At 39.9% G+C, this 15,297-nt stretch overlaps 1 protein-coding gene and 1 long non-coding RNA gene across 10 annotated transcripts in view; one reads left to right on the top strand and one right to left on the bottom strand.

The window, feature by feature from the left end:
- Positions 1 to 11,190, top strand: part of LOC310738056 (uncharacterized protein) — a 491,148-nt gene extending 479,958 nt beyond the window's left edge. For 6 of the 9 annotated variants that reach the window (XM_083562932.1, XM_083562939.1, XM_083562938.1 and 3 more), the window contains 4 exons: positions 1,192 to 1,365; positions 7,927 to 8,100; positions 9,233 to 9,406; positions 10,737 to 11,190. In XM_083562932.1, the coding sequence (XP_083419058.1) occupies positions 1,192 to 1,365; positions 7,927 to 8,100; positions 9,233 to 9,406; positions 10,737 to 10,749 (535 nt within the window). In that variant the 3' untranslated portion in view covers positions 10,750 to 11,190. The remainder of the gene's footprint in view (positions 1 to 1,191; positions 1,366 to 7,926; positions 8,101 to 9,232; positions 9,407 to 10,736) is intronic. The other 3 variants (XM_083562935.1, XM_083562934.1, XM_083562937.1) reach the window with 3 other exon arrangements.
- Positions 10,873 to 11,467, bottom strand: LOC310738288. Its single transcript, XR_014537005.1, has 2 exons — positions 11,088 to 11,467; positions 10,873 to 11,033 (listed from the first exon to the last, which is right to left on the bottom strand). It is a non-coding gene; the product is annotated as an uncharacterized lncRNA (long non-coding RNA).
- Positions 11,468 to 15,297: the final 3,830 nt, after the last annotated feature.

Genomic DNA, 15,297 nt, shown 5'->3' with positions numbered 1-15,297 from the left:
GAGAGTTTTATAAATGTAAAACAATGGTGGGATTTTTTAATTTGGAAAGAAAGAATGGCCAGAGTAGATACATTCACTCATTGTGATCAGAGAACGGGCAGGAGCTTACAGTGCTGTCTGAAATAAGATACAGGGCTGTAAGGTTCTATAAGGATCTGTATGGGAGTGAATATAAAGATGATGAGGAAATGTCTGCCAGTTTTTATCAAGGTTTACCGAAGCTTCCGAAAAAGTCAAAGGAGGCACTAGAGAAGCCTTTGTGTTCACAAGAGCTATGGAAGGTATTGTAGATTATGGAGAGTAGAAAAGCTCCAGTACTTGATGCCTTTTGGGAGGTGTTGGGTGAGGATCTCTTGGATGTTCTCATTGAGAGCATAGCTGAGTGTTTTTTTACCAGTGAGCTGTAGGAGAGCTGTGATTACTCTACTACCCAAGAAAGGTGACCTTCAAGAAATTAACAACTGGAGACCAGTGAGCCTAAAAATCTTTTCTAAAACTCTGGCAAATAGATTAAGGGAAGTGATGGGGGACATCATACATCCTGACCAGACGTATTGTGCCTGGTAGGTCTATTTCTGAGAACATTTTACTTGTTGGAGATGTAATAGAGGTTGCTGGCCTATTGGGCATTAATTTAGGGCTCATCTCCATTGATCAGGAAAAAGCTTTTTATAGGGTTGAGCACCAATATCTTTGGAACACCTTTTATGTTCTTGGAACACCTTTTATGTTTTGGCACAGGTTTTATTGAAGAAGTTAGTGTTATATAAAGACATTGAGAGTATGCTAAAAAAATCAATGGTGGTTTGTCTGCCATAGTGTTAACAGGGGCATAAGACAAGGTTGTGACTCTCTGGAACGCTTTACTCCTTAGCAATCGAACCATTATTAAACTAATTATGGTCTAATATAGAAGACCTACTGTTACCTCATGTTAATCTGCAACATCAGATATCAGCTGATGTAATGATAAAGGTCAATGGGCAGAATGATATAAATACTTGAGTAGTATTTATACTTTCACACGCACACACGCACACACACACACACACACACACACACATACTGCATAAAAGAAACAGATAGTTCTCACTAAATAAAATGTTTTAATATATACACTCATTTCAAAACACACAGGATGTGTAATGTGTAGAAACTGAGAGAGTGAAGTGTGTCATTGTGTATCTGCAGGTTGCGTGATTGTGAAGTATCAGATGAAGGCTGTGCTGCTCTCGCTTCAGCTCTGAGATCAAACCCCTCACACCTGAGAAAACTGAATCTGACTAAGAATAAAGTAGGAGACTCAGGAGTGAAGTGTCTCTCTGCTGTACTGGAGAATCCTCACTGTAAACTGGAGATACTGAGGTAAGATCATCTCTTTGAGAGTCACATGACCTGCTCCTCAGTAACACACATTCTCTAATAGTGAGACTGAAGCAGAGCTTTTAGGTTCAGCATCAATGTTCTGAGGAGAAACTTTATAGTTGTATTTTTTTACTTTTGTTTGTTAGATTAAATTCGTGTTGATTTAATTTTTATCTTTTTATAATCATGACTTTTTATTGACTTTTGTATTGTTTTAGTTTCTAATATCTAATAAATGTACAAAAGTGTTGATATACAGTGAGGAAAATAAGTATTTGAACACCCTGCTATTTTGCAGGTTCTCCCACTTAGAAATCATGGAGGGGTCTAACATTGTCATCGTAGGTGCATGTCCACTGTGAGAGACATAATCTAAAAAAAAAAATCCAGAAATCACAATATATGATTTTTAAACTATTTATTTGTATGATAAAGCTGCAAATAAGTATTTGAACACCTAAGAAAGTCAATGTTAATATTTGGTACAGGAGCCTTTGTTTGCAATTACAGAGGTCAAACGTTTCCTGTAGTTTTTCACACAGATCTTCTCTAGATCAGTCAGGTTTCTGGCCTGTCGCTGAGAAACACAGAGTTTGAGCTCCCTCCAAAGATTCTCTATTGGGTTTAGGTCTGGAGACTGGCTAGGCGACGCCAGAACCTTGATATGCTTCTTACAGAGCCACTCCTTGGTTATCCTGGCTGTGTGCTTCGGGTCATTGTCATGTTGGAAGACCCAGCCTCGACCCATCTTCAATGCTCTAACTGAGGGAAGGAGGTTGTTCCCCAAAATCTCGCAATACATGGCCCTGGTCATCCTCTCCTTAATACAGTGCAGTCGCCCTGTCCCATGTGCAGAACCCTCCCCCCCAAAAGCATGATGCTACCACCCCCATGCTTCACAGTAGGGATGGTGTTCTTAGGATGGTACTCATCATTCTTCTTCCTTAGTAGTTGGATTCTTACTGATTGTATGGGGTGGACAGGTGTCTTTATGCAGCTAACGACCTCAAACAGGTGCATCTAATTTAGGATAAATGTAGTGTGATGGTCAGTGATGAGTGTGATGGTCAGTGATGTGAGTGTGATGGTCAGTGATATGAGTGTGATGGTCAGTGTTGAGTGTGATGGTCAGTGATATGAGTGTGATGTCAGTGTTGAGTGTGTGATGGTCAGTGATGTGAATGTAATAGTCGGTGATGTGAGTGTGATGGTCAGTGTTGAGTGTGATGGTCAGTGTTGAGTGTGATGGTCAGTGTTGAGTGTGATGGTCAGTGATGTGAGTGTGATGGTCAGTGATGTGAGTGTGATGGTCAGTGATGAGTGTGTGATGGTCAGTGATGTGAATGTAATAGTCGGTGATGTGAGTGTGATGGTCAGTGATGAGTGTGATGTCAGTGTTGAGTGTGATGTCAGTGTTGAGTGTGATGGTCAGTGATGTGAGTGTGATGGTCAGTGATGTGAGTGTGATGGTCAGTGATGTGAGTGTGATGGTCAGTGTTGAGTGTGATGGTCAGTAATATGAGTGTGATGGTCAGTAATATGAGTGTGATGGTCAGTGTTGAGTGTGATGGTCAGTGTTGAGTGTGATGGTCAGTAATATGAGTGTGATGGTCAGTAATATGAGTGTGATGGTCAGTGTTGTGAGTGTGATGGTCAGTGTTGTGAGTGTGATGGTCAGTAATGAGTGTGTGATGGTCAGTGATGAGTGTGATGGTCAGTGATGTGAGTGTAATGGTCAGTAAGGGGAGTGTAATGGTCAGTGATGTGAGTGTGATGGTCAGTGATGTGAGTGTGATGGTCAGTGATGTGAGTGTGATGGTCAGTGATGTGAGTGTGATGGTCAGTGTTGAGTGTGATGGTCAGTGTTGAGTGTGATGGTCAGTGTTGAGTGTGATGTCAGTGTTGTGAGTGTGATGGTCAGTGTTGTGAGTGTGATGGTCAGTGATGTGAGCGTGATGGTCAGTGATGAGTGTGTGATGGTCAGTGATGTGTGTGATGGTCAGTGATGAGTGTGTGATGGTCAGTGATGTGAATGTAATAGTCGGTGATGTGAGTGTGATGGTCGGTGATGTGAGTGTGATGGTCAGTGATGTGAGTGTGATGGTCAGTGATGTGAGTGTGATGGTCAGTGATGTGAGTGTGATGTCAGTGATATGAGTGTGATGTCAGTGTTGAGTGTGATGGTCAGTGTTGTGAGTGTGATGGTCAGTGATGTGAATGTAATAGTCGGTGATGTGAGTGTGATGGTCGGTGATATGAGTGTGATGGTCAGTGTTGAGTGTGATGGTCAGTGTTGAGTGTGATGGTCAGTGTTGAGTGTGATGGTCAGTGATGTCAGTGTGATGGTCAGTGATGTGAATGTAATAGTCGGTGATGTGAGTGTGATGGTCAGTGATATGAGTGTGATGTCAGTGTTGAGTGTGATGGTCAGTGTTGAGTGTGATGGTCAGTGATGTCAGTGTGATGGTCAGTGATGTCAGTGTGATGGTCAGTGTTGAGTGTGATGGTCAGTAATATGAGTGTGATGGTCAGTAATATGAGTGTGATGGTCAGTAATATGAGTGTGATGGTCAGTGTTGAGTGTGATGGTCAGTAATATGAGTGTAATGGTCAGTGTTGAGTGTAATGGTCAGTGTTGTGAGTGTAATGGTCAGTGTTGTGAGTGTGATGGTCAGTGTTGTGAGTGTGATGGTCAGTAATGAGTGTGTGATGGTCAGTAATGAGTGTGTGATGGTCAGTGATGAGTGTGATGGTCAGTGATGAGTGTGATGGTCAGTGATGAGTGTGATGGTCAGTGATGAGTGTAATGGTCAGTGATGTGAGTGTAATGGTCAGTGATGTGAGTGTAATGGTCAGTGATGTAAATGTGATGGTCAGTGATGTGAGTGTGATGGTCAGTGATGTGAGTGTGATGGTCAGTGATGTAAATGTGATGGTCAGTGATGAGTGTGATGGTCAGTGATGAGTGTGATGGTCAGTGATGTGAGTGTGATGGTCAGTGATGAGTGTGATGGTCAGTGATGTGAGTGTGAAAGTTTGGAAATGTATCTGCTGCTAAAATAAATTGGAGTAAGAGTGATGCCTTAATTGTTGGAAAATGGGAGAAGGGGCCACCGTTATTACCTAGTGGGTTAACTTGGAAAAAATGAGGTCTTTAATATGTAGGAGTGTTTATTGGAGATGCTGTCACACGAGAAAATAACTGGTTTGGGTTGGTTAAAAAAATAGAGGGCAGGTTAAAAAAATGGAAGTGGATTCATACACAAGTTTCCTTTAATAATGAACAATTTGGCTGCTTTAACATTGTGGCACAGATTGATATGTGTAGACCCTCCTCCTGGTCTGCTTTCCAGATTACAAGCAACGCTGGTGGACTTTTTTTGGGATTAGCTTCACTGGGTCCCTTAAAGTGTACTTTTCTTGCTTGTGAAAGAAGGAGGTCAAGGTCTGGTGCATCTGTTTAGTAGACCTGCAACTTTTCGCTTGCAGTTTATCCAGAGACTGGTAACTGGGCCTGAAGATCTAGTTTGGAGGAAAGTGGCTCAGAACATATTACAGCAGATCGATGGAATTGGACTTGACAGTACTCCGGTATTTACGGATCACAAACAAGTGAATTTCAAAGGACTTTCTTCTTTTTATCAAGAACTATTTAAAATGTGGGGACTTTTCAGGTTTATCAGGGTTTGTAAAACAAAGTCATTGTTTTGGTTGCTTGAGGAGCCTTTGGTTAAAGGATCTCTCTTTGACTTATTAAATGTGTTGGCCAGGTCTTTAATTAAGACTTTGTGGCTCTGGTATGGTAAAGTTAAGGAACGTAATTGATGTGGCTGGGCCTCATTTAAGTGATGGTCTTGCACTGGCCACCATTTTAAGTCAGAGGTCCTCACGCCAAACTGAATTTATTTTAAAACTGTGAAAAAAAGGTTTACAGAGGAAGAATTAATTATGTTATTGTTAGTGTTAAGATGGTTTTCACACTATCTTACACACATCCCTTTGTCTGTTCAGTGTCTATAGAATATTTACGATGTTAGTCTGTAAGGTAAACAGGGAGTCCTTATCTGGGCTCACACATCTACGGCTAGTATATCCTCTTGTCTAAACAGGAAACAAGTTTAGGACAGCCCTTTCTCTGTATGCGTATATATATACGTTCTGCTACCTGCAAAAAACAGAAGAAGAGGAAGAACATGCATTCTGTGTGCTGTGTATTTCTTCTTCCCTGATATTAGAAAGGCACCACGGGCATAGCAGATCGTATGGAAAACCTCTCCAAGAATAAAGTTTTGTTTGGGCATGATAAAAATCTAACAGTTATAAAACTTTGCTGATGGAAGTCTGATTCCAGATATAAAATATCCCTTTCCCAAAATCACCATTTCTCCTGATTTAAGAGGTATGTCTAGCATACTGCTGGATATAGAAGGTCTGAAAGATAGGGATCTGAGTTTAACTGAAGGAATTATCTGCCGTCCTCCTCTCCGGCAGGCACAGGGTTATTCTTTGTGGAAAAGAAGTACAAGAGCCTCCATCCTTGCATCGAATATCGGGGCCTAAATGGCATAACTGTCAAGAACCGGTACCCATTGCCCCTGATGTTTTCTGCATTCTCCAGGGCTCTATAATCTTTACCAAACTGGACCTCCGTAGCGCCTACCACCTTGTCCGTATCCGGGAGGGGGATGAGTGGAAGACGGCGTTCAATACCTCGTCGGGGCATTATGTGTACCTTGTTATGCCATTTGGCTTCACGAATGTGCCAGCGGTCTTCCAGGTGTTGTTAAACGACGTGCTTTGAGACATGCTCGTGTTCTCACGCTCTAGAGACAAACATGTCCACCATGTGCATTCGGTACTCGGGTGGCTCCTCCAGAATGTAAGGTGGAGAAATGCGATTTCCATATGTCCAGCACCACCTTCCTTGGATTTGTCCTTTCAGCCAATAACTTCCAGATGGACCAAGCCAGGATTTAGGTGGTAAAGGACTGGCCCCAATTACAGAGGTTTTTGGGTTTTGCCAATTTCTATCAGCGGTTTATCAGGGTCTATAGCTCCGTCGCGGCCCCCCTTCACTCACTCACCTCCATACGTCAGGCCTTTAACTGAAACCCAGAGGCTTGAACGGGCCTTTAACCAACCTGAAGAGTCTTTTCACCTCAGCCCCTGTCCTGGCCCTTCCGGATCCAACCCGCCAATTTGTGGTGGAGGTGAACGCCTCAGATCTGGGTGTAGGGGCCATTCTGTCTCAGAGAGGTGCCCTTGAACACGGCCTGCACCACGGTCTTAGCCCAGCTGAACAGAACTACCCTGTTGGTGATCGTGAGGTCATTGGCTGGAGGGGTCCGAAGTTCCATTTCTCGTCTGGACCGATCATTGAAATTTGGAATATATGCGGACTGCCAAGCGCCTGAATCCATGTCAAGCACGTTAGGGACTGTTCTTCGGGCGATTTAACTTCTCCTTGTCGTACCGGCCGGGGTCGCTAAATGGGAAGCCTAACGCCTTGTCCCGTTTGCACTCCCCTGATGAGAAGGAACCACCCCCTGACCCCATACTTCCCACCACTGTTACTGTCCGCACCATGGACGGTCAACATTACCCCAGTGAGTGTGTGTGTTCAAAAGTATTCTGACATTATTGCTTTCTCAACATTAACCCAGTGAGTGCCACGACTGTATGTTCAAATGTATTCGGACATTATTGCTTTCCTGCCTGTTCTATCCTCCTCACCCTTTTCTTCTACTTTAACCCTGTTTGTGCTGCGACTGTGTTTTGTTCTGAAGTATTCGGACATTAAATATTTCCTGCCTGTGCTAAACCCTCCTCTCCCGATTCTTATCGTCTGGTGCATCCTGCATTTGGGTCCTCTCATCCACGCACCTAATCACCCGAGTTCGTTGACAGTAATTGATAAATAATTAACTTTTGATATGTTGTTAATTTGAGTTTTGGGTTTATGTTTTGACTTTGCTTGTTTGTTTGTTTGATTTGTTTTTGACTTAAGTTGGTTTGTATGTATATTTTTAATAAAGGTGTATGAAATCTCTCTCCTTCTCTTACACACACACACATATACACACACACACACACACACTCACACTCACTCACACACAGACAAACTCACACACACAGACTCACTCTCTGTCTCTCTTTCACGCGTGCACACACACACACACACACACACACACACACACACACACACACACACTCACTCTCTGTCTCTCTTTCACGCGTGCACACACACACACACACACACACACACACACACTCTTTCACACACACACACACACTCTCGCTCTTTCTTTCTCACACACACACACACACACACACACACACACACACACACACACACACACACACACACACACACACTCTCTCTCACATACACACACTCATACACACACATTTACACACTCTCTCTCTCTCTTTTATCAAACTGCTTAAAAAAAACAGACAGTTCTTGTCACTGAATAAACGGTTTCACTCATTTTAAAACACACAGGATGTGTAATGTGTAGAAACTGAGAGAGTAAAGTGTGTGTCATTGTGTATCTGCAGGTTGTATGATTGTGGAATATCAGATGAAGGCTGTGCTGCTCTCGCTTCAGCTCTGAGATCAAACCCATCACACCTGAGAAAACTGAATTTGTCTGGGAATAAAGTAGGAGACTCAGGAGTGAAGTGTCTCTCTGCTGTACTGGAGAATCCTCACTGTAAACTGGAGATACTGTGGTAAGATCATCTCTCTGAGAGTCACATGACCTGCTCCTCAGTAACACACATTCTCTAATAGTGAGACTGAAGCAGAGATTTTAGGTTCAGCATCAATGTTCTGAGGAGGAACTTTATAGTTGTATTTTTTTTTTTACTTTTGTTTGTTAGTTTAAATTAGTGTTGATTTAATTTTTATCTTTTTATAATCATGACTTTTTATTGACTTTTGTATTGTTTTAGTTTCTTATATCTAATACATGTATAAAAGTGTTGATATAAATGTAAATGTGACGAGGCAGAATAATGAAGAAAGAGAAGATGATCTAATATTTAACAAGCTACAAAAATCCCTCAGTGTAGAATTGAGCTGTTGTGACTTTTATTGCAGCCCAAAAGTCCAATTAAACCTGCAGCATTAAATCTGTATTTCCAGTAGATGAACACCTGAAAATACTGTCTGGAGCTGAAGAACCTACAGCTTCTTTTACTCCACATTCAGATTTCAAAGATCTCACTTTACATCTTTCTCCTTTTCTCTCTCTTGGTCAGTGATGAGTTTGATGGTCAGTGATGGTCAGTGATTAATGTAATGGTTAGTGTTGTGAGTGTGATGGTCAGTGATGAATGTGTGATGGTCAGTGATCTGAATATAATGGCCGGTAAGGGGAGTGTAATCTCCCTCCCTTTCTCTCTCTCTCTCTCTCTCTCTCTCTCTCTCTCTCTCTCTCTCTCTCTCTTTCTGCATGTGCGAGGGGGAAGGGTAAGCGTGGTGTGTAGAGCATGAGAGCGGTTGGCGTGTTGCCAATTTTTCAGCGGGTTTTTTTTGTAACAATTTCATGTGTGTGTCTGTGTACCAGCGTATGTGATATGTGTAAATAAAGTTTTGTAAAAGTCAAAAAAGTCTCCCTCCCTCCCTTTCGCTCTCCTTCACCTCTCTCTCTCTTCCTCTCTCACTCTTCCTCTCTCTCTCCCCTCTCCCTCCCCCTCTCTCTCCTTAATCCCCCCCCTTTTCTCTCTCTCCACCATCCCTTCCTCTCTCTCTCTCTCTCTCTCTCTCTCTCTCTCTCTCTCTCTTTCTCTATCCCTCTCTCTCTGATGTTTAATGTGTAGAAACTGAGAGAGTGAAGTGTGTGTCATTGTGTATCTGCAGGTTGTATGATTGTGGAGTATCAGATGAAGGATGTGCTGCTCTCGCTTCAGCTCTGAGATCAAACCCCTCACACCTGAGAGAACTGTATCTGTCTGTGAATAAAGTAGGAGACTCAGGAGTGAAGTGTCTCTCTGCTCTGAAGGATGATGAACGTTACAATCTACAGACACTGAAGTGAGTAATAATCTGTTTTATATAAACACTGAAGCTGATGTAATGATTAGCGTTATTTACTACATCAGCGTTATTTACTACATCAGCGTTATTTACTACATCAACGTTATTTACTACATTAGAGTTATTTACTACATCAGCGTTATTTACTACATCAGCGTTATTTACTCATCAGCGTTATTTACTACATTAGAGTTATTTACTACATCAGCGTTATTTACTACATCAACGTTATTTACTACATTAGTGTTATTTACTACATTAGTGTTATTTTCTCATCAGCGTTATTTACTACATCAGCGTTATTTACTACATCAGCGCTATTTACTACATCAGCGTTATTTACTCATCAGCGTTATTTACTCATCAGCGTTATTTACTACATTAGCGTTATTTACTACATCAGCGTTATTTACTACATCAGCGTTATTTACTCATCAGCGTTATTTACTACATTAGCGTTATTTACTCATCAGCGTTATTTAATACATCAGCGTTATTTACTACATCAGCGTTATTTACTCATCAGCGTTATTTAATACATCAGCGTTATTTAATACATCAGCGTTATTTACTCCATCAGCGTTATTTACTCATCAGCGTTATTTAATACATCAGCGTTATTTAATACATCAGAGTTATTTACTACATCAGCGTTATTTACTACATCAGCGTTATTTACTACATCAGCGTTATTTACTCATCAGCGTTATTTACTACATTAGCGTTATTTACTCATCAGCGTTATTTACTCATCAGCGTTATTTAATACATCAGAGTTATTTAATACATCAGCGTTATTTACTACATCAGCGTTATTTACTACATCAGCGTTATTTACTACATCAGAGTTATTTACTACATCAGTGTTATTTACTACATCAGTGTTATTTACTACATCAGCGTTATTTACTACATCAGAGTTATTTAATACATCAGTGTTATTTAATACATCAGTGTTATTTACTACATCAGCGTTATTTACTCATCAGCGTTATTTAATACATCAGCGTTATTTACTCATCAGCGTTATTTACTCATCAGCGTTATTTACTACATCAGCGTTATTTACTCATCAGCGTTATTTACTACATCAGCGTTATTTACTACATTAGCGATATTTAGCACATTAACTTTATTTATTAGATGATGATCATCTTTTATTCCACAAACATTGGATTTCCTGTAAGCAGCTGGTTTCCTCACTCGGACAGTCCTTTTATGACTGGAATCAAATCCTGGTTTCTTGAAGCAGAGATAATTACCTGCTGCTGATCATCAAACACCACCTTGTAGTTTTCTGTTACTGATTCACTTCTTTCTCTTGTAGTGTTTACTGGTGATGAACAATTGTGTGTGAAGACTCCAGTGTTCCTGCATTTCCGTATCTGCAAACCGAGAACACGTTTATCTACAGGATCTGAGGAGTTGATGTGAAAAAGCCCAGAGCAGAAGGAGTCCAAATCACATGTATTACTTTGTCCTTTAGTTAGTATTTAATAGAGTTTCTATCTTTATGCTACAGGATCAGACCCAATCCATTCTTTATTTTCTCTCTGATCTGATATCCATTTCTTACTAGTATCAGGTGATCAACCCAGTATGGGATCAGTGCCATCTTTAGTGCCTGCATACACACACACACACACACACACACACACACACACACACACACACACACACACACACACACACACACCTGGATGTATATAATATGTATATGATGTATTATATAATATTTCCTACAAAAACACCCATAAAACTATAATCATTTTATATGGAGTTTTATTTACTCTTCTTTCTTTCTTTCTGCACCACTTTTTGGAAATTTCCCCACGAATAAAGTTTTATCTTAAAAGTTTATTATCAACAGAAGCCCATTCTTTGCTCAGAAGCGCCTCATGTTGTAACCATGGAGATGTAGAAGATATCATATGGTTTAGTGTGATGACTGTATATTAGTTTAATTATCTACTGGACATTTCCTCACTAAGCTGCTCCTCCTGCTGATTCATTTACTTACAGTAAGTCTTGCTTTAGTTTATAGATACGGAGCATTAACTATTAAAATAGAATAAGAATAAGAATAACATTGACTACTAATATATGTCCACTTGACAAAACAAACTTTTGTCAAGTGGACAGCCAGACTGTGTAAAATATATTATCAGTCAATGTTAAAATATAATAATAATAATAATAATAATATAATAATAATAATAATAATGATAACATTCTTAGATGTTAAAATTAAAAAATAAAAAATATTGTAAATAGAGACATTATCAAAGACTTTTTTTGCCAAAGTTAAGATTGTTTATTTTAAGTGTTAATATTTGGAGGACTATTTAAATCAAATATGGACACAAAACTATTTTGTTATTGTTATATTAGCTATATTATGCTACATACTAGCTACATATAATGTTTAATCAGTCACACAAAAGTAATGTAAATAAATATAGAGTCAGTGTGAATAGGGTGATATTTCAAAGTATATAAATGAGGGTGTAAATGAACATATTCAAGTAACTTTACTGACATTAGGAAAGTGGAATTTTCAGCAGCAGTGGGCAGCGAATCAGATGGAACTGTTAAAATCACTACATAATATTTACTTTTATATTCATTAAAGATTTATAGACATAGTAATGTCCTTAACAACCTTTACATTTTACTCCTCTGCTTGACATTTGAGCTTAAGCTTGACAGTTGACATTCCTGTTGAAATAAGACCCAAATATTTTTCAGGATACAGTGCCTTGCAAAAGTATTGACCCCCCATGGAAAATATTTTTTATAAAAAAAAAACTGAAAACTTGAGCATGCATAACTATTCACCCCCAAAGTCAATACTTACAGCAATTACAGCTGCAAGTCTCTTGGGGTATGTATCTATAAGCTTGGCACATCTAGCCACTGGGATTTTTGCCCATTCTTCAAGACAAAACTGCTCCAGCTCCTTCAAGTTGGATGGGTTCCGCTGGTCTACAGCAATCTTTAAGTCATACCACAGATTGTCAATTGGATTGAGGTCTGGGCTTTGACTAGGCCATTCCAAGACATTTAAATGTTTCCCCTTTAAATCACTTGAGTGTTGCTTTAGCAGTATGCTTAGGGTCATTGTCCTGCTGGAAGGTAAACCTCCGTCCCAGTCTCAAATCTCTGGAAGACTGAAACAGGTTTCCCTCAAGAATTTCCCTGTATTTAGCACCATCCATCATTCCTTCAATTCTGACCAGGTTCCCAGTCCCTGCTGATGTTAAACATCCCCACAGCATGCTGCTGCCACCACCATGCTTCACTGTGGGGATGGTTTTCTCGGGGTGATGAGAGGTGTTGGGTTTTTCGCCAGACATAGTGTTTTCCCTGATGTTCAAAAAGCTCAATTTTAGTCTCATCTGACCAGAGTACCTTCTTCCATATGTTTGGGGAGTCTCCCACATGCCTTTTGGCGAACACCAAACGTGTTTGCTTGTTTTTTTCTGTAAGCAATGGCTTTTTTCTGGCCGCTCTTCCATAAAGCCCAGCTCTGTGGAGTGTACGGCTTAAAGTGGTCCTATGGACAGATACGCTAATCTCTGCTGTGGAGCTTTGCAGCTCCTTCAGGGTTATCTTTGGTCTCTTTGTTGCCTCTCTGATTAATGCCTTCCTTGCCTGGTCCGTGAGTTTTGGTGGGCGGCCCTCTCTTGCCAGGTTTGTTGTGGTGCCATATTCTTTCCATTTTTTTAATAATGGCTTTAATGGTGCTCCGTGGGATATTCAAAGTTTTGGATATTTTTTTATAACCCAACCCTGATCTGTACTTCTCCACAACTTTGTCCCTGACCTGTTTGGCGAGCTCCTTGGTCTTCATGGTGCCGCTTGCTTGGTGGTGCCCCTTGCTTAGTGGTGTTGCAGACTCTGGGGCCTTTCTGAACAGGTGTATATATACAGGTGTATATATACAGGTATATATATATATATATATATATATATATATATATATATATATATATATATATATATATATATATATATATATATATATATATATATACTGAGATCATGTGACACTTAGATTGCACAGGTGGACTATATTCAAGTAATTACGTGACTTCTGAAGGTAATTGGTTGCACCAGATCTTATTTATAGGCTTAATAGCAAAGGGGGTGAATACATATGCACACACCACTTTTCTGTTATTTATTTTTTAGAATTTTTTTGAAACAAGTTATTTTTTTTATTTTACTTTACCAATTTGGACTATTTTTTGTATGTCCATTACATGAAATCCAAATAAAAATTAAAAATTTTAATTTCAAGTTAAATAAATTAAAATTAAAATTTTAATTCCAAGTTGTAAGGCAACAAAATAGGAAAAACGCCAAGGGGGGTCAATACTTTTGCAAGGCACTGTATAATACAGAGAGGGTTTGGCATCACTAGAATGAAGTCTGGAGAACAATAACAAATTCCTATATTTTATTCAGCACTTTATTACCGAATAACAATAATTCAAATGTTTTCCAAATTCCTCGATTTGAAATAATAATAATCTTATTGTTGTTAAATAAATACATATATATGTAAATATATATAAATAAAAGTCACACACACACTTTCATTCACAGTGTTAACATAAGGACCGAGTACAGCTTGTGAGCAGGTTTTCAAGACCTCAGACTGTGAAACAGATGCAGAGCTTCTTGGGACTGATGAACTACTGCGAGCATGGATCCCTGACTGCACACAGCATGATAAAGTTTTGCGCAGTGCTATTGATCACAAAGCTCCTCCATCACATCTCATTCTGTGGATTCATGAAATGACTGACAGGTTTACTGGGCTTAAGAAGGTCTACAGTCTGCTCCAGCTTTAGGTCTTCAGAATGATACTAAGCCTTTTCACCTTTATGTGAAGAACGTGGTGGTACGGCTGTGGAGATTCTGGCCCAGGAACACGGTGACAGATATCTCCCTGTTGTGTATCTTTCTAAATCTTTACACAACATAACACAAGGGTTTCCCGCGTGCTGCGGCTATGATGGTCCGGGATGCTGAGAAAACGGTGCTGTCACATCCATTGATACTGAACACCTCACATCAACTAACAGCTATTTTACACAACCTCAACACACAACATATGACAGCACAACGTAGATCTGGTTATGAAACCACACTCTTGAAGACAGAAAACTTCACCATTAAGCCTCTTCTCAGCCACATTCAGCTGTAGTAGTGCTGCGTGATCTGCTAGATTTTATAGATTTAGATGGTTTTGACGACCCACATGATTGCCTTAAACACATTGAACAAGAGACCTCTTGTAGGTCTGATCTTTTAGATACGACCCTGGATAGGGGGGATTGCTTATATGTAGATGTTCATGTTCAAAACCTTCTGATGGTGTGTATTTATGTGGATATGCGGTTGTAAGATTACCTGATGTAATAGTTGAAGCTAAATCATTACCATACACATCTGCACACAGCTGCAGAGTTGGTCGCACTTTCAAGAGCATGTCAGTTGTCTGAAGGTAAAGTAGTGACTATATACACTGAGTCTAAGTATGCTCATGGTGTAGTGCATGATTTTGCAGAAACATGGAAGCAAAGAGACTTTAAAACAGCTGATGGAAAGCCCATAGCACATTTTAATCTCATAGACGACCTTTTAAATGCTGTTCAACTCCCTGCCAAAGTGGCCATATATTTTTACACATATGCCACCTGTAGGAAATTTGAGATACCTGTTGGTTATAGTCGACAGATTCAGCAAGTGGGCAGAAGCATTTGCATGTGCAATAGAGAACGCTAAAATGGTTGTCAAAATATTAACGAAAGAGATCATCGATAGGTTTGGTATTCCTAGCATGATTGAAAGTGATAACAGACACCTTTTGCTTCAAA

The sequence above is a fragment of the Silurus aristotelis genome, assembly GCF_946808225.1.
Source record: "Silurus aristotelis genome assembly, chromosome: 15".
In the NCBI taxonomy this organism is placed as follows: Eukaryota; Metazoa; Chordata; class Actinopteri; order Siluriformes; family Siluridae; genus Silurus; species Silurus aristotelis.
This window is presented reverse-complemented; position numbering and strand designations above follow the sequence as displayed.